Raw genomic sequence first — 25,839 nt, forward strand, 5'->3', positions numbered from 1 at the left:
CAGTATCTCTGCTAATAGAAATATTTTAAGGATGATAAATTATTTAAGACTTAGTTACTCTGATAACACTAATGCAAGACAATTCCAAAGAACCTATAATTAAATATTCTGGAAAAGAAATGATGAAATCTGAGTGTAGATTGAAGCATACTGTTTTACTTTTTCTTGTTTGTATTTTTTGAAAAACTATTAAATATGATAATATATTTTGCTTGACTTTACATGTATAATTGCATTCAAATTTCTCATTTTCTCAATGAAAGGAAAGGTTCAGAAGTGAGAAAGAGAACTTGGAACTCAAAAGAAAAAAATTATATTCAATTGGGATATATAAATATATATATTTCCATTTCGTAGAATTTGTTTTAAGAAAAATTAGAATTAAATTCTATAAAAAATTTAACGATAAACAGTACTTAAATCACTTTTTAAAAACACTTTTCTTTGAATATTGATAGGGCCAGTGCCTTTAGTGTAATGCATATATATATGCTTTTAAAACAGTAAAAGAAAATGGACTCATGTACCAGATGAAAGAGGAAAGGAAAAGTATAGCTATAATATCAGAACTTTAAAACAGATGAAAATTTAGAACTTCAAAAATTACATTAATAGAATCACAGAAACTTTGAAATGAGAGAGGAATAAGAAAAATATAGTTATATTTTGATGAGTCCTTGCTCAAGAGCACTAAAAGACATTTGTTATCCTGATAGCACTAATAAAAAAATCTGATATTCTTAAAACAGTATAGTCAAATAGAATCTCCCCAGACCTTTCAAAATGAATGACAACTAAATCCTTCTGGATATTTACAAGAGCACAAACGATACTACAAGAAGGAACCTAGATAGTTTTGCCAACAATTATGAATTTTAGAGCATAAAAAGTAAAGACTAGTGAGGCATAAATTGTATGTTTCTGAAGTTGTTCATGAAAGATAAAGAATAGATAAAACAAAGATTAACCTAAGTAAATAGCTGGCCTAGAAGGTAATGTATGAGAATGGGATATAGCTTGCTAGATGATGACTTACAATAAAGAAATCACATTATTGGCCAGAGATTGAGTTCACATAACAAAAATACATAAGCATGCTAGTTGACAGATGTTTTGCCAAAGGAACAAAAAAGACTTAATATTTAAAAGGATGTGAAAAAGATTTTCAGAAACTAAAGGAGAAAATATGTTGGAGAATGTTTAGTTTAAAGTAAAATGGGGGGGTGTCTCTGTAGCTCTCTTTCATATCTAAAAAACAGTGATTTTTAAGATTGAGTATGACTTCAAAAACAGATAGAACCAAATTTAATATCACTTAAAAACAGAATCATAGAATTAGTAGACTAGAGCAATATCATGGATACAATTTACAGGTATTAGCATTTTTATTAAGTATCCTATAGTATTATTTTCTAGAATAATTCGTTGTTTAAAATGGCCATAAGTCTTCACTGGAATAGTCTGAAGATCTGTGCTTCTCCCTGTTCTGTTAAACACCTTCAACAATACTTGGATAAAGACAAATTACATATTCATTAAATTTGCAGATAATACAAAGGATAACAGATACATTGGATTTCTAAGTCACAAAAGGTCTTGACAGTGAGTTGAATCAAATAAGGTGATTCACTAGAGATTAATGTGAAGTCCTTCATTTGGACGCAAAAAATAATCTTCACAATTATATGAAAGATGAGAGAAGCATGGCTAAAACAGTTGTTTGGGGGGGAAAGTTTGGAACTTTTAGTATATCAAATCCAATATGAGAAAACAGTTTGAAGCTGCAGTCAAAAAAGTTGATGTGATCATTAAAAACCCCAATTATAGTATTGTGTTCAGTTCTGGGACCAGCGTTTAGCAAAGACATTATCAAGATAGAGTGACCAGAATAAGGTAACGAAGATGGGAAATCTTGAATCATGACTGACAAATCTTGAATCATGACACATTAGTATTAGTTAAAAGGACTCCACATGTTTAGCCTGGAGAAGAGAAGACTCATGGTAGGCATGATAGCTATCTTCAACTATTTAAATGGCTATCAAATGAAAGATGGCTTAGATTTCTGCTGCTTAGTCCCAGAGGTTATAACTAGGATAAATGGGTACAAGTTTAATTGAATCAAATGTAGGCAAGATAACAGAATGAGTGTTCTTAGAATTAAACCTGTCCAAAAGTGGAATGGGCTACTTTACCAACCAATGTTTGTTATCATTGGAGTTTTCCACCAGAAACTGGATAATGAGTTATCAGATAATATTTTTATGTACAGATTGAACTAGATGATCACTGGGGTCTCTTTCAATCTTCAAATTACATGATTTTAATTCACATTTTGCTTAAAAAAAAGTCCAACTGTAAAAAAATTTTAAATATATACATTTCCCTCTCACTTTAATATCTTTGAGATTTAAGATTAGTAGAAATATCTTTGAATTAGAGCATATAGACAGTTTAGTCACTCTAGATTTATAATTTCAAATTACTTCCCAAAATTTTGTTGAACCAAACTCTACCAATATCCCATTAATGTACCTGTTCTCTAAAAATATCTTCAACAATTTCTTTTGTTACTTTTTCATCATCTATGATAGTCTTATAGGTATGAAATAGAACCTCAGAGATCTTTTAAATAGCATTTTTGTTTTCAGTATTAATTATTTGGAGCATTTTTATATAGCTGTGGTCAGCTTGGGTTTATTCTTTTGAGAATTGCCTATTCAATTCTTTTTTTGGAGAATTACTGCTGTTCTATATTGTTTTTAAAGATTTTTAAACAATTATTTACCTTTTAATATTAACTATGTTGAATTTGTTAAAAAGTTTTATGACTATATGTGACAAAATGCCATTTTACATATTATGATCTCAATAATGTCTTGTTTATTTGAGAATTCTCTTTTCCTCTTCCAAAATATATCTTCTTCCTGTGGTCTTGCTTTAACCTGACCAATGAAGTCAAATAAAGTATCTCCTAAACTGTTATGACCTTTTATATATTATTTACATATCCATTATTGTCTTTTGTGGTGTATGTTGTGAAATGTTTATCTAAACCAATGTTTGCCAAATTATTATTCATTTTTTCTAGAAGTATTTTGTCAAATAGGACAAAATGCTTCCTTCTGTGTCATTTACCTAAATTGTTTCATTAACCAACATTAAAAAAAGTTACTGGGTAGCTATGATGATTATTACATTATAGTCTAAGGCTTTGTTCTCCTGGGTTTCTTCTTCTTCTTCTTCTTTTTTTTTTGTCTTCTTCTTTTTTACTTTGAGATACATGACCTTTTCTTCCTCAATTGCTTTGTAATTATTTTTATTTCTTCTGGCTCTAAAAAGTATCTGATTGGCAAGTTCATTGTTATGGCATTGAATGAATAAATTAACAGTTCTTATTTGCTTTGTCTTTGGTCTTATTGGAATGAACTCTAGTTGTTTCTCCATTACTAATGTTTGTGGGTTTGTGAGGTTTTTGGGGGGAAGCTATCTGGATTAAATGACTTACCAGAGAATCAAACAGCTAGGTTTTTTTTGTTTGTTTGTTTTTGTTTTTTTGTTTGGTTTTTGTTTTTGTGATTCAGAAGGTCTAGTTTTGTTTTTAATAGGAAATTTATGATTTTTTTCTCTAGGTTTCCCCCATTTCCTCTATATGCTTATTTCACTGATATATTTTGCTGAGTGAGTTGCCTCCAGTCATGCAACTAGTAAGAGTCTGAGTCCAGATTTGACATCAGGTCTTCCTGATTCTTGGCCTAATACTCTTATCCATTGTGCCACCTAGCCCCTTTAAATTGCTCTCTCTCTCTCTCTCTCTTTTTTTTTTTAACCCTTTGAATCTAATGCATTTTTCTCTCTTTCAGGCAAAGCTTATGCTCCTGAATTCTATTATGACACCTATAATCCTGTGTGGCAAAACAGACATCGAGTATATTCCTATAGTCTACAATGGACTCAAATGAATCCTGATGCAGTGGACCGCATTGTTGCTTATCGTTTGGGTATAAGGCAGGTAAGAAAATTAGTTAATATTTATATATAATGGCTATTTTCTTTATTTCCCTTAAAGATTTTGTTATAATTACTTTTCTATTCATTTTCATATATATCAGAAATGTGTCATGAAATGCTTAGAAATCTATAGAAATAAGTATGTATTTTACAATGGATAGATTAAAAATTTATCCTTCTGGGTTTTATGAAAGACTTACCTCTACATAAAATAATAGAATGACATAATATTTGTTGTAAATGAAACTTTCAAATGTGTCACACCTACACAAAATATTTTTATTTCTTATAAAATTAGAAATCTTAGAAATTGTAATTCCAAAGACTTCAAATTATAAAGAATGGTTTTAGAATCCAATCACTGATTTATATATATATAAATATGTTTTACAAATATTTCTGTATATGAATCAGTTTTATATATGTGTATATATGTATATATGTATATACATATATATATATATATATATATATACATAATTATAAAGATCTTGTATTAGTATATTTATCTACTTGTATTTTTTCCACTAAGAAAATCATCCATTTTCCAAAATTTAAGTTTCTTTTTACTTAAGAAATCTATCTTAAGTTTAACTCTATGTTTCCTGCTCGATGATCAAAAATCATAAAATCTTCAAGTTGTAGCTGGTCTTAAAAGTTAGTGAAAAATCTCTTTCACAGTAACCTGGATATATATCCACTTTCTTTCTGATTCAACATTCTAATAACAGGACACACAGCACTTTTCAAGGGATCCCATTTTATTTTTCCCCTAGATATAATTGTAAAAAGGTTGCAGTTATCCTGAGACATAACTTAACATCTATCTCTTGCTCTGGATCAATGGAGATTGCCTACTTCTTTTTCCCAAATGATAATACTTGAATAATTTTTCAAATACCTTTTTTCTTTAGAACTGCAAGATCTAGATCACTTCATCCAATACCCCATATTAGCTGAGATTTAGGTAGAAGTCACTTGATTAAATTAAAAAAGTCTAGCAGAAGTATCTGAATCACCATCTTTTGGCTGCAAATTCAGGATTCTTATTTAAAGACGGACATCCAATGCACCTTTGCTTTAAAATTGAAATGTAACTAGTTTAGCCATTTTTAAAATCAAATTAGTTGATTTTCCCTCAGCTTCTAGGATTCCTTGTCACTATCATACAAACATTTGATTCCCTATTCTTATAGTTCCATGTGCACAAAAGAAATGATTGTTCATGTGTGCTATACACAAAAGTATCAGGTCTCTGGATTCTCTGTCCTTTTGATGAGATTATATTCAGGGAACCAAAATGATGAGATTAGGGTCCCTGGTGGTCATGGAGTTAAATGATGAGGTTAGTGGCAGGTTTGGGGTTCAGGAAACCAAATGAAGAGGTTTGGCTCCCCTAATTCCCCTTGGGATTCAGCACAAGGTAGGGAGTTTGGGGAATCTCCTTCTGACCATGCAGAAGTCCTTCATAAAGGAATGTATGAACCTGAAAAGCTAGCCTTTGCTATGCATGAATAGAAAGGCTGAATTCCTAAGTGGCAAAGTCCAACAGGGGAGTAAAGTAGTGGAAGAGTCCTGGCAGAGAAGTAAAGTTTCTAGTAGAGAGATCTCAAGAAAGAGGTATAAAGTCTCATTAGGGAAATAGGTAAGGATAAAGAGAGGGTAATGCTGAAAGAGAATATCATTCCAGTGGGCAGAGTTTGCTGCTATGCAAGAGAGAGAGATTTCTTGGCATAATAGATCTTCTCCTAGGAGTGAATTTAAAATTGGTTCTTTTATAATAGAAGCCTTTGGCTACAAGCTGAGGCCTGCTCTGGATGGGGCTAGTGAGTGGAGTTTGAGCTGGAATTGAATAGAATTGAAGGAGTCTCTTTAATTCAATGGGAAGCTTAATCTGTAGTGAGTGTTATGAATGGGGGTGGTGCCATCTCTCAGGATCTTTTACAGAGACCAGGATTCAAGGAGAATTTGTTCTTTAAGGAGTTTTAGAGTTTTGGGGCTCCCTTGTCACTTCTTGTTCTTGAACAGATTCACAAGGACTGAGCAGGATGAGAACTTTAGGAATAACCCATTAAATTATTAGGTGTATCCTAATATCCTCCCCAATTTCATTTTTATCAACTACTAGGGAATTATGATTAGGAAAGTTTGTTAAATTTGTATACCTAGCCCTAACTATACCTGGCTGAACCAGTTGTTGGACATAGTGATGAGGAGTAAACTGAGGTTCTACACCGAGATGGGTCAGTTCCTTTTCTCTCTCTCCTTCCTTCCCCAAAGTAACTGAGGGTGGGGTCGGCAGCAAATGAATTTGCTACTTAATGCTGTAAGGAAACAAAGTCTTTATTGATAGTAAAGGGATAGACAGGCATTCAGGAAAACCAGTTCTGCCTGCAAAAGGGGACGTCAGTTGATGGGCATTGGCTGGTATACACCAAATGCAAGATTTCATTTTTCAGCCTTCCTTATATACATACATGATGACTAGAGTCAACAAAACAATGTTTGCACAGAGATGTTATCAAGAGGTTCCGGAGATATTTGTCAATAATACAAGAATTCTCTGTTGTTGTAAAATAAGACAGGAATTTTCTTATTATTGTAAATAAGACAAAAATTCTCTATTGTTATCTCCTTCAGTCTCTCCCCAGAAAGGAATTTCAGATCATTAGAATGGGGGCTGAAAACCTAAACTAGCCCAAAGGAAGTTGGAGATTAAACAAGGAATATCAAAGGGGGCTACTGCCCCCAACAATAGAACCTTCTTAATAATTACAAAGATCAATTCATTGTCAAACATAGAATCACTTTGTCATCTAGAGACTAACAATGAGCCAAATTTTGCAATTCACTTCTTTTATTCATCTATTCTATTTAGGGAAGTTCCAACTATGGATTTCAGTATGTTTTCCCATTGGGAATGTCAGTGATGACTGAGTCAAACATTAAGTGTCTGACTTATAGCACTTTCGATAAGAAAGTAGATAATACTTGTTGCACATTTCAAAAGAAAATTAGATGCCCTATTTTCTGATTCTAGCCACCAATTGTATCTTTTTAGTGGTATTTACCCCCTAACAAATAGTGTCTGGTGGCTAGCTGGTCAATATAACACCACTCATATTAACACTCTCAGTCTTTTCTTTGATGGCTTGGGCCATTTCATTTTTAAAAATTAATTCTATAGTATAAAATAAATTCCTAATTATTCCCTTGGTGTACAAAGTTTGGACTTCTAGAACTAAAATCTAAGGCCTTAAGAAAATCAATTGTGGAAATATTACCTCTGGCAAATTTTTATTTATTGTAACTCTATAAATTCAAAAGCTATCTTGGGGTATACAGAAATAGGTCAGAATATAGATATTAGGAAACACGTTCAATTGGGAAAAGGCAAAAGTGATGCTTTTCCATCACAAATGTTCATTATGCATGGTACCAATACACTACTCTCATTTCCAAATGATGGTATAGTTATTAATGATATACTTTAGCATCCAAATGCTTGTGGAGTCTTCCCCCAAGTTTGCCTAAGATGAGAAGACAATCAATTGAGAAAAGTGCCTATAAAATTTTAACATTTTTAAGGATCTTGATACCTGTGGATAAAGATTGAAAATGTGCATCGTGTATAAATATGTATATGGGATTGTATGAAAAAGAGTAGGTAGGTACCTAATATGTATGGAGTAAAAGTTTCTTGAGCCATGTCCCTTTACCCTTACATTTTTGTTTTAATACTAAAAAGTTGTCTTTGGAGGGAGTGAGTATCCTAAGGCTTAGTGACCAATCAGATAAGATAACAATCTTTAGGATAGCCTCATTGTATTTTCATAGACTATTGTAAATTCATGATTTAGTTTATGATAGTAGATTTGACAACAATAGCAGGAAGCATTGTGATCAAAATAAGTGAGCATCATGGTGACTGACAAGTGAAAACAATGGCTATCATTTCTGAAGATATCAACTCTGGCCATCAAACTGGATCTGGAAGAATCAGCAAGAGAGTCTCAAGGTCACTTAAATGTATAAAGAACAAGTTAGGCACTCCTCCTTCCTCCCCATCATTTCTTAGTTTTGTGTCCAGTCTACTAAATGGTAATCCATTTTTTTCTCTGAAATCTACAATGGGTTTCCTGTACCTCCTAATAGGATATTTTGGGGGAGCCATTAATCATCTCCTGGATGGCTATATGAAACCTTCACATCTAATTCCAATGAGAAATACAAGTAGGTAGATTAGGAAACTCAATAGGACCCTCATATTACCTTGCCAAGGCCTTTTCCATGGGTACAATAAAGCAGAATTTCTTTTTATTGCCAAGAACAATGGACAATGATGTTAGTATCCATTTTCCCCTCTCTTCTGATTACAATTAAGAAGGTTGAGTTAATAAAAAAAATTAAAAAAAAAAAAACAAAAAAAAAAAACTTCTCAACTTGGAGCTCAGTTTTAGAGAAGCAGTTGAGTGTAGTGTCATTTACAGTCAACATCAGTTACAATTACTTCTAGTCCCTCATCTTCCATCTTTTATAAATGTATATTGAGAGGATGAACTAGGGGAAGCTTCTAAATGGACACAGGGAGTTTAAGATAAATACTGTATTAAGAAATCAATCTAATCATCCCTCCCACCACTTGTTGAAAGTGAGGGTCTTTGAGATGAACTTTTACCTGTCCTTTCCATTGTTCAATTGTGCCATATTCCTGAGGGTTCATTGCTGGATAAAAATGATACAACTTTTAAGTAACCCTGTCAGTAAAGACACATTCTTAGGAGATTTAGAACTATTTAGAAGGTGGTGTTTGTAGGACTAAAGACAGAATTCTGAAAAATCTTTGTTTTATCAACAAGTTAGGAGCTACTTTTCAAAAGATGTATAGTTAAACATGACATCTTTTAGGGTTCATTTTTATAATTTCAGGCACTTATGGATACATATAATCCTTATGATAGGCTTCCATAATCTTGGTCATAAAAGGTCCAAGAGTACAACCTGTTTAATTGCCTCTTGTAGCTCTTCAAAAACCTGTTGCTTTTAAAATTTAAAATTTATTTATTTTATTCTTATCAAAAAACAAAACAAGCAATTCCATAATATAGTAGAATAGAAGAAAATGACTGCACATGAAACTGAAAATCTATTACACACAACTTTTAAAATATGTAATAAAGTTATCATGTAATTTTTTCCCCTTTTTTCTTCCTTACTGCCCCCAGGACTCCCATTATACAAAATATGTGCTTGTGGTTAATTTGGATATTTAGAATAGTTCAAATAACTTAGCCACTCCAAGTTGTTACTAAAACAATATTGCTACTACTGTATATATTTTTTGCTCATTTCAGTTTTCATTATTTTGTCCAAGTCAATTCATGTTTTCCTAAGGTCACGGAGTTCATTGTTTCTCATAGCACTGTAGTATTCCATCAAAATGATCTACCACTGCTTGTTCAACCATTTACCAGTTGATGGATATCTCTTCAATTTCCAGTTCTTTGCCACCCCAAAGAAAACTGCTATAAATATTTTATAATATATAGGTTCTTTTCCTTTTTCCTTAATCATCTTGAGAAAAGTATGTAGTAGTGTTATTGCTGAGTCAAAGAATATAGACAGTTTAATAACTGTTAAGGTATCAATCCATACTCTCCAAATTGTTTGGATCAATTCAGAGTTCTATCATCAATTAAAGTTCAATTTTTTTGCATCACCTCCAACAGTAGATGCTTTCCCCTTCAATCATTTTTAGCGAATGTGAGAAGTATAAAATGGTATTTAAACCTTGTTTTACTTTGCATTTCTCTAATTGATAGTGATTTACAGCATTTTTATAAGACCATAAATTGACTTCCGGCCAAGATGGCGGCATGGAGGCAGACAGCTGCTTGAGCTCCTCGTTTTCTCTCAGAACTTACTTCATGACAAGCCTCTGACTTAATGCTTGACCCAGAAAGAAATCCACAAATAATCACCAAGAGAAGACATCCTTGAAAGTCTCCAGAAAAGGTCTGTGTTTGCTCAGGGGAGGGTCAATCAGACTGGGCGCAGACTGAGGGCAGGTAGCCAGAGCAAGATAGGCAGCTCACACAGCTCAGACCAGAGGGGGAGGGGTACGATCTCTGCTGTTTCTGTGAAAGGGCTTTTGCCCCAGTGTGGATGCTCCGTCTTGGCAGCAAGCCAGGAGCAGCAGAGAGGGTGTAAACACGGGAGGTGCAGATTAAAACCCCAGAAAGCCAGCGTCTCTCAGAGCCCGGCCACCCCCAACCCCCACCTGGACTGACTCGGTGCGTTCTCAGAGCCTCAGAGCGCAGACTCAGTACAGTCATTGCTATTCTGTTAGTGGCTCTCTGCTGCCCTACCCCCAGTCTGTAGAGGAAGCCCCATCCCCCGCAAAACAGACCAATTGTTTCTCTTGTCAGTTTGTTTTCTTTGATTCCTACTCTGACAAAATGAACAAAAAATTCAAAAGGGCTCTAACCATTGACAGCTTCTGTGTGGAGAGGGAGCAGACTTCAAATGCTGAGGAGACTAGGAACAGACTGTCCCCAGATATATCCCCTGGGAGGGATATAAGCTGCTCCTCAATACAAAAGAACCTCATAGAGGAAATCAAAAAGGCTCTCACAAGAGAGCTGGAAGAGAAATGGGAAAAGGAAAGGGAAGCTTGGCAAGAGAGCCTGGAGAAGTCATCCCATGCATTCAAAGACAGAGTGGATAAAGAAATCAAATCATTGAGAAACAAGATTAGTGAGCTGGAAAAGGTAAACAACTCCAAGGAAAATAGGATTACTGAGCTGGAAAAAGAAAATAGCTCTCTAAAAAATAAAATGGATAAAATGGAAAAAAATTCTATAAAAGATAAAAACTCAATTGGACAATTACAAAGAGATATAAAAAAAGTGAGTGAAGAAAATACATCATTGAAAATTAGACTGGAAAAAGTAGAAATGAATGACTCAAGGAGAAACCAAGAGGTAGTCAAGCAAAACCAGAGAAATGAAACAATTGAAAAGAATGTCAAGTACCTTACCAGAAAGACAACAGACCTGGAAAACAGATCCAGGAGAGACAATTTGAGAATAATCGGACTCCCTGAAAAATGGGAGGAAAAAAAGAGCTTGGACACTATTTTCGAGGAAATTATCAAAGAGAACTGCCCAGACATTCTGGAAACAGAGGGTAAAATAGACATTGAAAAAAATTCATCGCTTACCTACTGAAAGGGACCCTAAAATCAAAACGCCAAGAAATATAGTGGCCAAGTTCAAGAACCATCAGACAAAGGAAAAGATATTGGAAGCTGCTAGAAAAAAGCAATTCAGATATGGAGGATCCACAAAAGGATAACCCAGGATCTAGCAGCATCCACATTAAAAGAATGAAGGGCCTGGAACATGATATTCCGAAAGTCTAAGGAACTTGGTATGCAGCCAAGAATAACTTACCCAGCAAGAATGAGCATCGTTTTCCAGGGAAGAAGATGGACATTTAACAAAATAAATGAATTCCATCTATTTTTGATGAAAAAACCAGACCTACATAAAAGGTTTGATCTTCAAATATAGAACTCAAGAGATTTCTAAAAAGGTAAAAAGAAATCTTGAGAACTATACTTCTGCCAAAAAAAATATGTAAATAACATATGTACAATTTGTCTTAGAAACTAGAGGTGGAAAGGAAATTATATCATAAAAAAGTGTAAAGTGGTGGTACTACATCTCATGAAGAGGCAAAGGTAACCTATTATATCTGAGAGAAAGAAAGGAGGGAAATGAACATAGCGTGTATCAATAGACATATTCGATTTATGGTGAAACTTCTTCCACTTCATTGAAAAATGAAAGGGAAGGAGTAAGCTAAGGGGAAGGGAATACAGAAATTTCGAGGAAAAGGGGTAAAATAAGGGGAGGATCTTTAAGGTGGGGGAGGGATCCTAAAAAGGGAGGGCTGTGAAAAGCAAGTGGTGTTCACCAGTTTAATACTGGGTAGGAGGGTAAAAGGGAAGGAAAGGGGAAAAGCATAAGCAGGGGTTAATAGGATGGCAAGCAAAATAGAATTAGTCCTTCTAACCATAAATGTGAATGGGGCAAACTGCCTCATAAAGAGGAAGCGGTTAGCAGACTGGATTAAAAGTCAAAATCTTACTATATGTTGTTTACAGGAAACACACCTGAAACAGGATGAGACATTCAAACTAAAAGTAAAAGGGTTGAGCAGAATCTATTATGCTTCAGGCAAAACCAAAAAAGCAGGAGTAGCCATCCTCATCTCAGATCAAGCAAAAACAAAAATTGATCTAATTAAAAGAGATAAGGAAGGGCATTATATCCTGCTAAAGGGCAGCATCAATAATGAAGCAGTATCAATATTAAACATATATGCACCAAGTGGTGCAGCATCTAAATTCTTAAAAGAGAAATTAAGAGAGCTGCAAGAGGAAATAGATAGCAAAACTATAATAGCGGGAGATCTCAACCTTGCACTCTCAGAATTAGATAAATCAAACCACAAAATAAATAAGAAAGAAGTCAAAGAGGTAAATAGAATACTAGAAAAGTTTGATATGATAGATCTTTGGCGAAAGCTAAATGGAGACAGAAAGGAATATACTTTCTTCTCAGCAGTTCATGGAACCTATACAAAAATTGATCATATATTAGGACATAAAAACCTCAAAATCAAATGCAGTAAGGCGGAAATAGTAAATGCATCCTTTTCAGACCATAATGCAGTCAAAATAACATTTAATAAAAAGCCAGGGGAAAATAGACCAAAAATAATTGGAAACTAAATAATCTTATACTAAAGAATGATTGGGTAAAACAGCAAATCATAGACATAATTAATAACTTCACCCAAGAAAATGACAATAATGAGACATCATAGCAAAATGTGTGGGATACAGCCAAAGCAGTAATAAGGGGAAGTTCTATATCTCTACAGGCCTACTTGCATAAAATAGAGAAAGAGAGGGCCAATGAATTGGGCTTACAACTAAAATTGCTAGAAAAGGAACAAATTAAAAACCCCCAGACAAACACAAAAGTTGAAATTCAAAAAATAAAAGGTGAGATTAATAAAATTGAAAGTAAAAAAAAAACTATTGAATTAATTAATAAAACTAAGAGTTGGTTCTATGAAAAAGCAACAAAATAGAAAAACCCTTAGTAAACCTGATTAAAAAAAAGAAAGAGAAAAAGCAAATTGATAGTCTTGAAAATGAAAAGGGTGAACTCACCACTAATGAAGAGGAAATTAGAACAATAGTTAGGAGCTACTTTGCTCAACTTTATGCCGATAAATTCGATAACTTAAATGAAATGGAAGAATACCTTCAAAAATATAGCTTGCCCAGATTAACAGAGGAAGAAGTAAGTAGTCTAAATAGTCCCATCTCAGAAAAAGAAATAGACCAAGCTATTAACCAACTTCCTAAGAAAAAGTCCCCAGGACCAGATGGATTTACAGGTGAATTCTACCAAACATTTAAAGAACAACTAACTCCAATGCTATGTAAACTATTTGAAAAAATAGGGATTGAAGGAGTCCTACCAAATTCCTTCTATGACACAGACATGGTACTGATACCTAAACCAGGTCAATCGAAAACTGAGAAAGAAAACTATAGACCAATTTCCTTAATGAATATTGATGCTAAAATCTTAAATAAGATATTAGCAAATAGACTTCAGAAAATCATCCCCAGGATAATACACTTTGACCAAGTGGGATTTATACCAGGAATGCAGGGCTGGTTTAATATTAGGAAAACTATTAGTATAATTGACCATATTAATAATCAAATTAATAAAAACCATATGATCATCTCAATAGATGCAGAAAAAGCATTTGATAGAATCCAACATCCAGTCCTACTAAAAACGCTTGAGAGTATAGGTATAAATGGACTATTCCTTAAAATAATGAGCATATATTTAAAACCTTCAGTAAACATCATATGTAATGGTGATAAACTAGAACCTTTCCCTGTAAGATCAGGAGTGAAACAAGGTTGCCCACTATCACCATTACTATTCAATATAGTACTAGAAACTCTAGCCTCAGCAATAAGAGCCGAGAAAGAGATTCAAAGAATTAGAGTAGGAAATGAAGAAATCAAATTATCACTCTTTGCAGATGACATGATGGTATACTTAGAGAACCCCAAAGACTCTGCTAAAAAGCTATTAGAAATAATTCAGAATTTTAGCAAAGTCGCAGGATACAAAATAAATCCACATAAATCCTCAGCATTTTTATACATTACCAACACAATCCAACAGCAAGAGATACAAAGAGAAATTCCATTCAAAATAACAATCAATAGTATTAAAATATTTGGGAATATATCTACCAAAGGAGAGTCAGGAATTATATGAGCAAAATTACAAAACACTTGCCACAAAAATAAAGTCAGATTTAAATAATTGGAAAGACATTCAGTGCTCTTGGATAGGCCGAGCGAATATAATAAAGATGACAATACTCCCCAAACTAATCTATTTGTTTAGTGCTATACCAATCAGACACCCAAGAAACTATTTTAATGACCTAGAAAAAAATAACAACAAAATTCATATGGAAGAATAAAAGGTCGAGAATTGCAAGGGAACTAATGAAAAAAAAGTGAGAGGAAGGTGGTCTAAATGTACCTGATTTAAAGCTATATTATAAAGCAACAGTCACCAAAACCATTTGGTATTGGCTAAGAAATAGACTAGTTGATCAGTGGCATAGGTTAGGTTCACAGGACAAGATAGTGAATAAAATTAGCAATCTAATCTTTGACAAACCCAAAGATCCCAGAATTTGGGATAAGAATTCATTATTTGAAGAAAACTGCTGGGAAAACTGGAAATTAGTATGGCAGAAACTAGGCATGGACCCACATTTAACACCACATACTAAGATTAGATCAAAATGGGTCCAAGATTTAGGCATAAAGAACGAAATCATAAATAAATTGGAGGAACATGGGATGGTTTACCTCTCAGACTTGTGGAGGAGGAAGGAGTTTGTGTCCAAGGGAGAACTAGAGACCATTATTGATTACAAAATAGAACATTTTGATTACACCAAATTAAAAAGTTTCTGCACAAACAAAACTAATGCAAACAAGATTAGAAGGGAAGTAACAAATTGGGAAAACATTTTTATAGTTAAAGGTTCTGATAAAGGCCTCATCTCCAAAATATACAGAGAATTGATTTTAATTTATAAGACATCAAGCCATTCTCCAATTGACAAATGGTCAAAGGATATGAACAGACAATTTTCAGATGATGAAATTAAAACTATTTCCACTCATATGAAAGAGTGTTCCAAATCACTATTGATCAGAGAAATGCAAAATTAAGAGAACTCTGAGGTATCATTACACACCTATCAGATTGGCTAAGATGACAGGAACAAATAACGATGAATGTTGGAGGGGCTGTGGGAAAACTGGGACACTGATGCATTGTTGGTGGAGTTGTGAAAGAATCCAACCATTCTGGAGAGCAATCTGGAATTATGCCCAAAAAGTTATCAAAATGTGCCTACCCTTTGACCCAGCCATACTACTACTGGGCTTATACCCCAAGGAACTACTAAAGAAGGGAAAGGGACCTGTATGTGCCAAAATGTTTGTGGCAGCCCTTTTCATAGTGGCTAGAAGCTGGAAGATGAATGGATGTCCATCAATTGGAGAATGGTTGGGTAAACTATGGTATATGAATGTTATGGAATATTATTGTTCTATAAGAAATGACCAACAGGAGAAATACAGAGAGGCTTGGTGAGACTTACATCAACTGATGCTGAGTGAAACGAGCAGAACCAGAAGATCATTATACACTTCAACAATGATACTGTACGAGGATGTATGCTGATGGAAGTGGATATCTTCAACATAGAGAAGAGCTAATCCAATTCCAATTGATTAATGATGGACAGAATCAGCTACATCCAGAGAAGGAATACTGGGAAATGAGTGTAAACTGTTATTTTTACCTTCTGAATCCAATTCTTCCTGTGCAACAAGAAATTCGGTTCTACACACATATATTGTATCTAGAATATACTGTAATATATTTAACATATATAAGACTGCTTGCCATCTGGTGGAGGGGGTTGGGGGAGGAAGGGAAAAAATCTGAATAGAAGTAAGTGCAAGGGATAATGTTGTAAAAAATTACCCATGCATATGTAATGTCAAAAAAAAGTTATAATTATAAAATAAAATAAAAATTTAAAAAAAGACCATAAATTATTTTGATTTCTTCATTGGAAAACTGCCTTTTCATATCCTTTGACCATTTTTTAATTGGAGAATGAAATATGCTTATAGAGTTCGTAAAGTTCTTTATATAGTTTAGATTTGTTACATTAATCTGAAAATCTGTCTACAAAAAATCCCCTCCACCCAATAACCTAATCTTGGCTACTTATGTTTTATTTGTACAAGCCCTTTTATAAAAATAAAGTAATTGAAATTATTCATTTTATGCTATGCTCTAGTATATGACAAATATTGGAGGTTATGTGAGAAAATTAAAATGGTAGTGCAATGTTGGTGAAGTTGTGTACTGTTTCAACCACTCTGGAAAGTAATTTGGAACTCTGCTCAAAGGCTTATAATACCATGCATACTCTTTAAGCAAGCAATACTACTAGTAGGTATATATCCCAACAAGGTACAAAACAAAAAAAGAAAAAAATACATATATATATATATGTATTCATAATAGCTTTTTTGTGGTGGCAAAGAATTAAAAAATAAGGGACATGCATCAATTGTAGGGAATGGCTGAGCAAGTTGTGTGTTTTATATGATTGTGTTATAATACTATTTTGTTGTAAGAAATGACAAAGTATTTTTAGAAAAAAAACCTGAAAGATTTACATTAATTGATGCAAAGTAAAATAATCAAAACTAAAAGAACATCATACATAGTAACATCAATACTTTATGATAATCTACTGTGAAGAGCTTAGCTCTTCTCAGCTATATAATGAACAAGTATGAAGGACATATGATAAAACTTATGAAAGCTATTGTTATGCATCTCAAGAGAAAGAACTAATGGGGCTGAATGCCTATCAAAGATACTTCTTCTTTCCTTTCTTCTCCTTTCTTTTTTTCTGTTTTCTTTCGTAGGATAAATTATATGGAATTGTGTTTTTGTTAGTACACATATACAACCAATATCAAATTACTTGTCTTCTCAATGGGCAGGTAGAGGAGGCAAGGAGAGAATTTAGAACTCAAAATTTTAAAAGAAAAAAAATGTTAAAATTTTTTTTACCTCTAATTGGGAAAATAAAATTTCAAAATGCTTGGATTTGGGGGTTCAAAAATGCTGAATTGCAATGATCATTTTCTACTTCCTACTATGTTTCTGATCTATTCTACTGATTTATCATTCTTTTTTAATAAGTATCAAAGTATTACCACTTTGAAAGGCAGCCTTCCTTCACATTTTTTCCTCACTACTTCCCTTGATGTTCTTGAATTTTTTCTGTTTTAAATAAGTTTTGTCATTTTTTCTAGCTCTAGAAAATAATTTTTGATAGTTTAATTTATGTAGACATAATGCTTATTTTATTGGCTCAATCTGTGAACAATTAACCTTTTTTTTCCAATTCTTTAGGTGTATCTTCATCTGTATAAAAAGCATTTTGTAATTGTCTTAGTGGGTTAGTGAGTAGACTTTCAAATATGTTATGTTTTCTGCAGTTATTTTAAATGAACTTTCTTTTTTTGTCTCTTCCTCCTGGTCTTTATTGATAATATCTAAAAACACTTATATGAGGTTGTTTTGTTGTTGTTTTTTATTAAGTTTGCAACTTTGCTAAAGATTTCTTATTCTTTCAATTTGTATTTCAATTCATATCATCTGTAAAAAAATGAACATTTTATTTTCTCATTGTGTATGTTATTTCCTTCAATTTTTTGTCTCCACCTATTTTTCTACTATAATATTGAATAATACTGATCAAAATAAACATTTTTCTTCCACTCATGAAATTATTGGGAAGGATTCTATGATGTTATGTTTGCTGATAGTTTAAGAAAGATTCTACTTAGTATTATAATAAAGCTTCATTTATTGTAATACTCTTTAGTGTTTTTAATAACTTTTTCTGTATCTATTGAAGTGAATCATATGATTTTTCTTTTTCCTTTTTCTTTTATAATTGATATGGTATATTATCCTTATTATATTATATCTAATTATACTATTATTCAGTTTTAAGTCCTACCTGGTGATATATTTGTGATACATTACCCTAAACTCCTTGCTAGTATTTCATTCAAAATTTTTGCTTATTATTCATTAGGGAAATTGGACTATAGCTTTCTTTGTCTTTGTTCTTCCTACCTTACATTTCAGAATCATATTTGTGTCATTAAAATAATTTGGTAGGACTTCTTTGTCTTTTTTTCTAAAACATTCTTATGGCATTGGAATTAATTATTCTTTATATGTTCGATAGAATTTACTTTTAAATGTCCAGTCTTGGTGATTTATCTTAGGGAGCTCATCTGTGGTTTGTTAAATTTCTTTTTCTTTTTCTAAGATAGAGTTATTTAAGTATTCTCTTTTTTTCTCTCTTAAATTTGGCTATTTGTTTTAGAAATATTTATTCATTTAATTTGAATTGTGAGATTTATTAATATATAATTGGACAAAATAGCTTCTAATAATTGTTTTAATTTTTCTTCATTGGTGATGAAGTCACTTTTTAATTTTTAATACTAGTAATTATTTTTCCTTTTAAAAATCAAATTAATAAATATTTTGCCTATTTTATTAATTGTTCCCATGAAAGGAGCTCTTAATCTTATTTATTAGTTCAATTTTTCTTTCATTTTTCTTAATCTCTTTTTTGATATGCGAACTTTTCATTTTAATGTTTAATTGGCAGTTTTAATTTGATATTTTTCATTTTTTTAATTGCATGTTCAATTTATTGTTCTACTTTTTCTCCAGTTTATTGATTCAAACATTTAGAGATATACATTTTCCCTTAATTACTGTTTTGACTGCATCTCACAAATTTTGGAATGTCTCATTATTGTTATGTTTTTAATGGAATTATCAATTCTTTCTGTGATTTGCTCTTTTACCCAATAATTCTTTAGTATTAACTTATTTCCAAATAATTTAATCTATGTTTCCATAGCCCCTTGATTAATGTAAATTTTGTGCACTTTAAAGGGTATTTTTCTATGAGGTTTTAATGTCCTAATGCATTGTCAATGCACAATGAGAAAAATTATAATCCTTCCTACTCCCATTAAATTTTCTTCAAAGGCTTATCGAATTTATCTTTTATAAAATTCTATTCATCTTTACTTTTTGTGTGGTTAGATTTTTCTAGTTGTATGGGGAAACTGAGGTCTCCCCTAGTATAATTATACTATCTATTCCTCCTGCATCTAATTCCTCCAAGAATTTGAATTGATGGAAATTGGTGGAAATATGTTTAATATTGTTATTACTTTATTTATCATAGTACTTTTTTTTTTAAACAAAATGCAGTTTTCTTTCTTATTACTTTTAATTAGGTCTATTTTTGCTTTTATCATCCCTGCCTTTTTTACTTTAGCTGAAGCATAACAGATGCTGCTCCAGTCTCTTAATTTTATTTTTTTACTCTGTGTATGTTTTTTTTCTGTTTCAAATGGACATATATTAGATATATATATATATATATATATATATATATATATATATATATATATATATACACACACACACACACATATACACACATATAAACATATACATATATACACACATATCTATGTACATAAATTTATAAAATACAGATGGAGAGTAGAGCAAGAGAGAGGGGAAGGGAAGGAGGGAGAGAGGAAAAAGGGAAGGACAGAGGGAGGGGAAGGAAGGGAGACATATTTTATGGGTGACTTTATCCCATTCACCCAGTTAAGATTACAAACTTACATTTCCTTTTATGCTGTTTTCTTTTTCTATTTTGTTTTCTATTTCTGTTTTCTATTCTGTTGCTTAGCTTTCTCTTCTTTTTTTCCCTTTTGTTGTTCAGTTGTTTCAGCCACATCTGAATTTTTGAGGCCCCAAATGGAATTTTATTGGTAAAGATATTGGAATTGTTGCTATTTCCTTCTTCAGCTCATTTTATTGATAGGGAAACTGAGGAAAATAGGATTAAATGACTTGCTCAGGGTCACACAGCTACTGAATTTCTGAGGCCAGATTGAATCAATAAAATATAGAAAAAGCAGAATAATAGATTGGACATGCAATTAAAAAATTAATGTTTTCTTTATCCCAAATACTGCACCAGCTTCACTTCTCAGAAGTGTTTTCCTTCTGAAAAATGCCTCTCTTAACCCTTTCTTCCTTCTGTCATCTCATACCCATAAGATTGGTTATTATGATAGGAAAGAAATTATGATAAATGTTGGAAAGGATGTAGCAAAACTGGGATACTAATGCACTGTTGGTGGAGAAGCGAATTGATCCAGTCATTCTGGAGAACAATTTGGATCTATGTCCAAAAGGCTGTCAAAATGTGATAACTCTTTATTTTGGGGAGAACTCTTTGATCCAGCAATGCCACTGCTGGGTCTGTATCTCAAAAAGATCATAAAAAAGGGGGAAAAACTCATATGTGCAAAAATGTTTGTAGCAGCTCTTTTTGTGGTGGCAAAGAATTGGAAATTGAGTGGATACACATCAATTTGGGAATGGATGAATAAATTATGGCATATGATTGTAATGGAATACTATTTTTCTATAATAAATGATAAGTAAACTGATTTCAGAAAAGCCTGGAAAAACTTAAATGAATTGAGACTAAGCAAAGTGTGAGCAGCACCAGGAAAGCAGTGTATAACAGCAAGATTGTGTATTGATCAACTATGACAGACTTAGCTCTTTGCAAAAATACAATGATACAAAATGATTCCAATAGACTTGGGATAAAAAATGCCATTCACATTCAGAGAAAGAACTATGGAGACTGAATACAGAAGAAAGCATACTAATTTTCTTTTTTGTGATTTTTCCATTTTGTTTTGATATTTCATTTTCAATATGATTAATAAAATATATTTACAATCAGTGTCCATGTATAATCTATATCAGATTGTTTGCTATAATTTGCTATTCTCTCAAAGGTAGATGAAAAGGAGAGGGAGAAAAAAACCAGAACTTAGGATCTTACAAAAATGAATGCTGAAAGCTATTTTGTATGTAATTGTAAAATTAAAATATTGTTGAAAAGTTCAAAAGGGGGAAGGGTATTGACAGTATCAACCTGAACTATTTAAATAAAATATTAATTGTTAAAAATAACTACCTGTTTTATCTAGTCATATAATTCTTCTCCCTACTTTTTCCCTTTCACTTAGTCAAGTACATTCTTCCTTCTTTTTTGCCTTTTTTTGCAAGTGTCTTTGTGAGGTTTGTCTGCTCAATATTTTTGCATAAATTCTGCTCTTATAATTTTCATTTCTGTTTTTTTGCAACTTCATTATTTTTTATTTATTTTAAATCATTTTGTTTTCAAAACATATTCATGGATAATTTTTTTTAACATGGACATAAATTCCTTCCTTCTCCACAGATCTAAGAGTTAAACTATCCTATGTTCTTCTGATTTATTTATAATATCACTCCTTAAATCTAAATTATGAAGCCATTTCAACCTTATCTTGATAAAGAGTGTTAGGTCCGGGTCAATGCCTAGTTTCTTCCATACTAGTTTCCAATTTTCCCAACAATTTTTGTCAAATAGTAAATTCTTATCCTCAAAACTGGGGTGCTTGGGTTTGTCAAACACAGATTGCTATAGTTATTGACTATTTTGTTCTGTGATTCTAACTTATTCCACTCTTCAACTACTCTTTCTTAACCAGTACCAAATGGTTTTGATGATTGCTGCATTATAACACAGTTTTAGGTCTGGCACAGCTAGGCCACCTTCCATGGCTTTTTTTTTTTTTTCATTAATTCCCATGAAATTTTTGACTTTTTGTTTTTCAAGATGAACTTTGTTATTATTTTTTCTAGGTCTATAAAATAATTTCTTGGGAAGTTGATTGGTATAGCACTAAATAAGTAGATTAATTCAGGTAGTTACCGTTTTTATTACATTTGCTTGGCCTACCAATGAGCATTTGATATTTTCCCAACTGATTAGATCTGACTTCATTTGTGTGGAAAATGTTTTGTAGTTGTGTTCATATGGTTCCTGACTTTCCCTTGGCAGATAAATTCCCAAATATTTTATACTATCCAAAGTTGTTTTGAATGAATTTTTTTGGTGTCCCTTGCTGCTGGAATTTCTTGGTAATGTATAAAAATGTTGATGACTTCTGTGGCTTTATTTTGTATCCTGCAACTTTGCTAAAGTTGTGAATTGTTTCTAGTACTTTTTTAGTTGATTCTCTAGGGTTCTCTAAGTGTACCATCATATCATCTGCAAAGAGTGATAATTTGGTTTCCTCATTACCTACTGTAATTCTTTTAGTTTCTTTTTCTTCTCTTATTGCCAAAGCTAAAATTTCTAATACAATATTGAATAGTAATGGTGATAGTGGGCAACCTTGTTCACTCCTAATCTTCATGGGAATGGCTCTAGTTTGTTCCCATTACATATAATGCTTGCTGATCATTTTAAATAGATGCTACTAATCATTTTAAGGAAAAGTCCATTTGTTCCTATATTCTCTAATGTTTTTAATAGGAATGGGAGTTGAATTTTATTAAATGCTTTTTCTGCATCTATTGAGATAATCAATAGTTTGTTAGTTTGGTAATTGATATAGTTGATTATGTTAATAGTTTTCCTAATATTGAGCCAGTCCTGCATTCTTGGTATAAATCCTACTTGGTCACAGTGTGTTATCCTGGGTATAACTTTCTAAAATCTCTTTACTAATATTTCATTTAAGATTTTTGCATCAATATTCATTAGGGAAATTGGTCTATAATTTTCTTTTTCCATTTTCACTCTACCTGGTTTAGCTATCAGCTAAATAAAAGGAATTTGGTAGGATGCCTTCTTTCCCTATTTTTTTCAAATACTTTATATAGTATTGGAAATAATTGTTCTTTAAATGTAAATCCATCTGACCCTGGAGATTTTTTTCTTAGAGAGTTGATTAATAGCTTTTTTCTATTTCTTTTTCTAAAATGGGGATTATTTAAATAATTTATTTCTCTTTTGTTAACCTGGGTAATCCATATTTTTTTTGGTAGATATTCCTCTATTTCACTTAGATTATCAAATTTATTGGCATATAGTTTGGCACAACAACTCCTAATTATTACTCTAATTTTCTGTTCATTGATAGGAAGTTCTCCCTTTTCATTTCGATTTGATTTTCTTTTTTTCCTTTTTCTAATCAAATTAACTAAAATTTTTATCTATTTTGTTGTTTTTTTTCCCCATAAAACCAATTCTTGATTTTATTTAGTAATTCAATACCTTTCTTATTTTCAATTTTATTAATTTCTCCTTTTATTTTCAGAATGCCAAACTTGGTATTTAATTGAGAGTTTTTAATTTGTTCTTTTTCTAGCTTTTTTTAGTTGCAAGTCCAATTCATTGATGTTCTCTTTCTCTGTTTCATGCAAGTAAGCATCTAGAGATATAAAATTTCCCCTACTAATAGCTTTGGCTACATCCTACAAAGTTTGGTATGCTGTTTCATTATTGTCATTCTCTTGGATGAAATTATTGATTGCATCTATGATTTGCTATTTCACACATTCATTCTTTAGGATGAGATTATTTGGTTTCCAAATTCTTTTTGATCTGTTTTCTCCTGGCCTTTTATTGGATGTGATTTTTATTGCATCATGATGCATTTACTATTTCTGCCTTTCTGCATTTGATTTTGAGGTTTTTTATGCCCTAACATATGGCCAATTTTTGTATAGGTTCCATGAACTGCAGAGAAAAAAGTAAACTTTCTGTCTCCACTCAAGATCTACCATACCTTACTTTTCTAACATTATGTTTACCTCCTTAACTTCTTTCTTATTTATTTTTGGGTTGATCTATCTAGTTCTGAGAGAGCAAGGTTGTGATTTCCCACTAGTATTGTTTTGTTGTCTATTTCTTTTTGAATCTATCAACTTTTCCAGAAATTTGGATGCTATACCACTTGGTGCTTATATGTTTAGTATTGATATTGCTATATTATCTATGCTACTCTTTAGTAAGATATAGTTTCCTTCATTATCTCTTTTAATTAGATTTACCTTTGCTTTTACTTGATCTCTGTTCAGGATTGCTTCCCCTGTTTTTTTTTTTTTTTTGTTTTGTTTTGTTTTTGTTTTGTTTTTTTTTTTTTTTTTTTTTTTTTTTTTTGGTTTCTTTTCTTTTGTTTTGTTTGTTTGTTTGTTTTTAACTTCACCTGAAGTCTAATAGATTCTGCTCCAGGACTTTATGTATGTATCACTCTGCTTTAAATGTACTTCTTGTAAATAACATATTGTAGTATTCTGGCTTTTAATCCAGTCTGCTATCCATTTCTGTTTTATGGGAGAATTTGCCACATTCACATTCACAGTTAAAATAATTAATTCTGTATTTCCTGCCATCTTACTTACTGTAAATTATGCTTTTCTCTTTCTTTTCCTCTTGCCTCCTCCCCAGTATTTTGCTTCTGATCACTTTCCTCAAACAGCTCTCCCCCTTTAGAGCCCTTTTCCCTTTCTTATACCTTTCAATTACTACTTCTGTTTTCCCTCCTATTAATCTTGCCTTTTATTTTCCCCTTTCCCTCTCTCACTTTCCTATAAGGTGAGACAAGTTTCTGTGAAACCCAATATGTCTGATATTCTCTCTTTGAGACAGATCTGATTAGAGTAAGATTCACACAATGCTCATTCCTTTTCCTTTTTTCCCTCAATTATAATAGGTCTTCTTTGCCTCTTTGTGAGATGTAATTTCCCTTATTTTACCTCCTTTTCCCTTTTTTCAACCACAACCCCATTCCCACCTATAGTTTCTTTTTCATATTATTATCATAAAATCAAATTATACCCACACTCTCTCAGTATACCCATAAGAGAAATATAGTACTTTTACATATTTAACATGTATTGGTCTACCTTCCATCTGGGGGAGAGGGGAAGAGGGGAAAAGTTGGAACAGAAGGTTTTGCAACTGTCAATGCTGAAAAATTGTCCATGCATATATCTTGTAAATAAAAAGCTATAATAAAAAAGAGAAATATAGTTCTCAATAGTTCTTTCCTTTTTACCTTTTTATGATTCTCTTGAGTTCTGTGTTTGGAGATTAATTTTTTTATTCAATTCTGGTCTTTTTATCAGAATTAGATAAAATTTACCTGTATCATTGAATGTCCAACTTCTTCCCTGAAGGATACTGCTCATTTTAGCTGGATAGCTTATTGTTGGCTGTAATACAAGTTCCTTTGCATTTTGGAATATCAATTCCAAGCCCTTTGATCCTTTAAGATAGAAGCTACTTGGTCTTGGATAATCTTTTTTTTTTTTTTTTTTTCCCTGAAGCACTTGGGGTTAAGTGACATGCCCACAGTCACACAACTAGAAAGTATTAAATGTCTGAAGATGGATTTGAACTAGCTGCCCTCTGGGTAATCCTGATTGTGATTCCTCAGTATTTAAATTATTTCTTTCTGGTTGTTTGTAATATTTTTTCCTTGGTGTGATAGTTCTGAAATTTAGCCACAATATTTTTTGGAGTTTTAATTTTGGGGTCTCTTTCAGGAGGTGATTGATGAATTTTTTCAAAGGTTATTTTACTTTCTGTTATGATTATAATGATTATGATATCCTGTAAGAT

At 32.2% G+C, this 25,839-nt stretch overlaps 1 protein-coding gene across 7 annotated transcripts in view; it reads left to right on the top strand.

The window, feature by feature from the left end:
- MDGA2 (MAM domain containing glycosylphosphatidylinositol anchor 2) overlaps nt 1–25,839 on the top strand; it is a 795,736-nt gene that overhangs the window by 550,486 nt on the left and 219,411 nt on the right. For all 7 annotated transcript variants that reach the window (XM_074290629.1, XM_074290632.1, XM_074290631.1 and 4 more), the window contains one exon: nt 3,864–4,012. In XM_074290629.1, coding sequence (XP_074146730.1) covers nt 3,864–4,012 — 149 coding nt within the window. The remainder of the gene's footprint in view (nt 1–3,863; nt 4,013–25,839) is intronic.

This window comes from Sminthopsis crassicaudata, chromosome 2 (assembly GCF_048593235.1).
Source record: "Sminthopsis crassicaudata isolate SCR6 chromosome 2, ASM4859323v1, whole genome shotgun sequence".
In the NCBI taxonomy this organism is placed as follows: domain Eukaryota; kingdom Metazoa; phylum Chordata; class Mammalia; order Dasyuromorphia; family Dasyuridae; genus Sminthopsis; species Sminthopsis crassicaudata.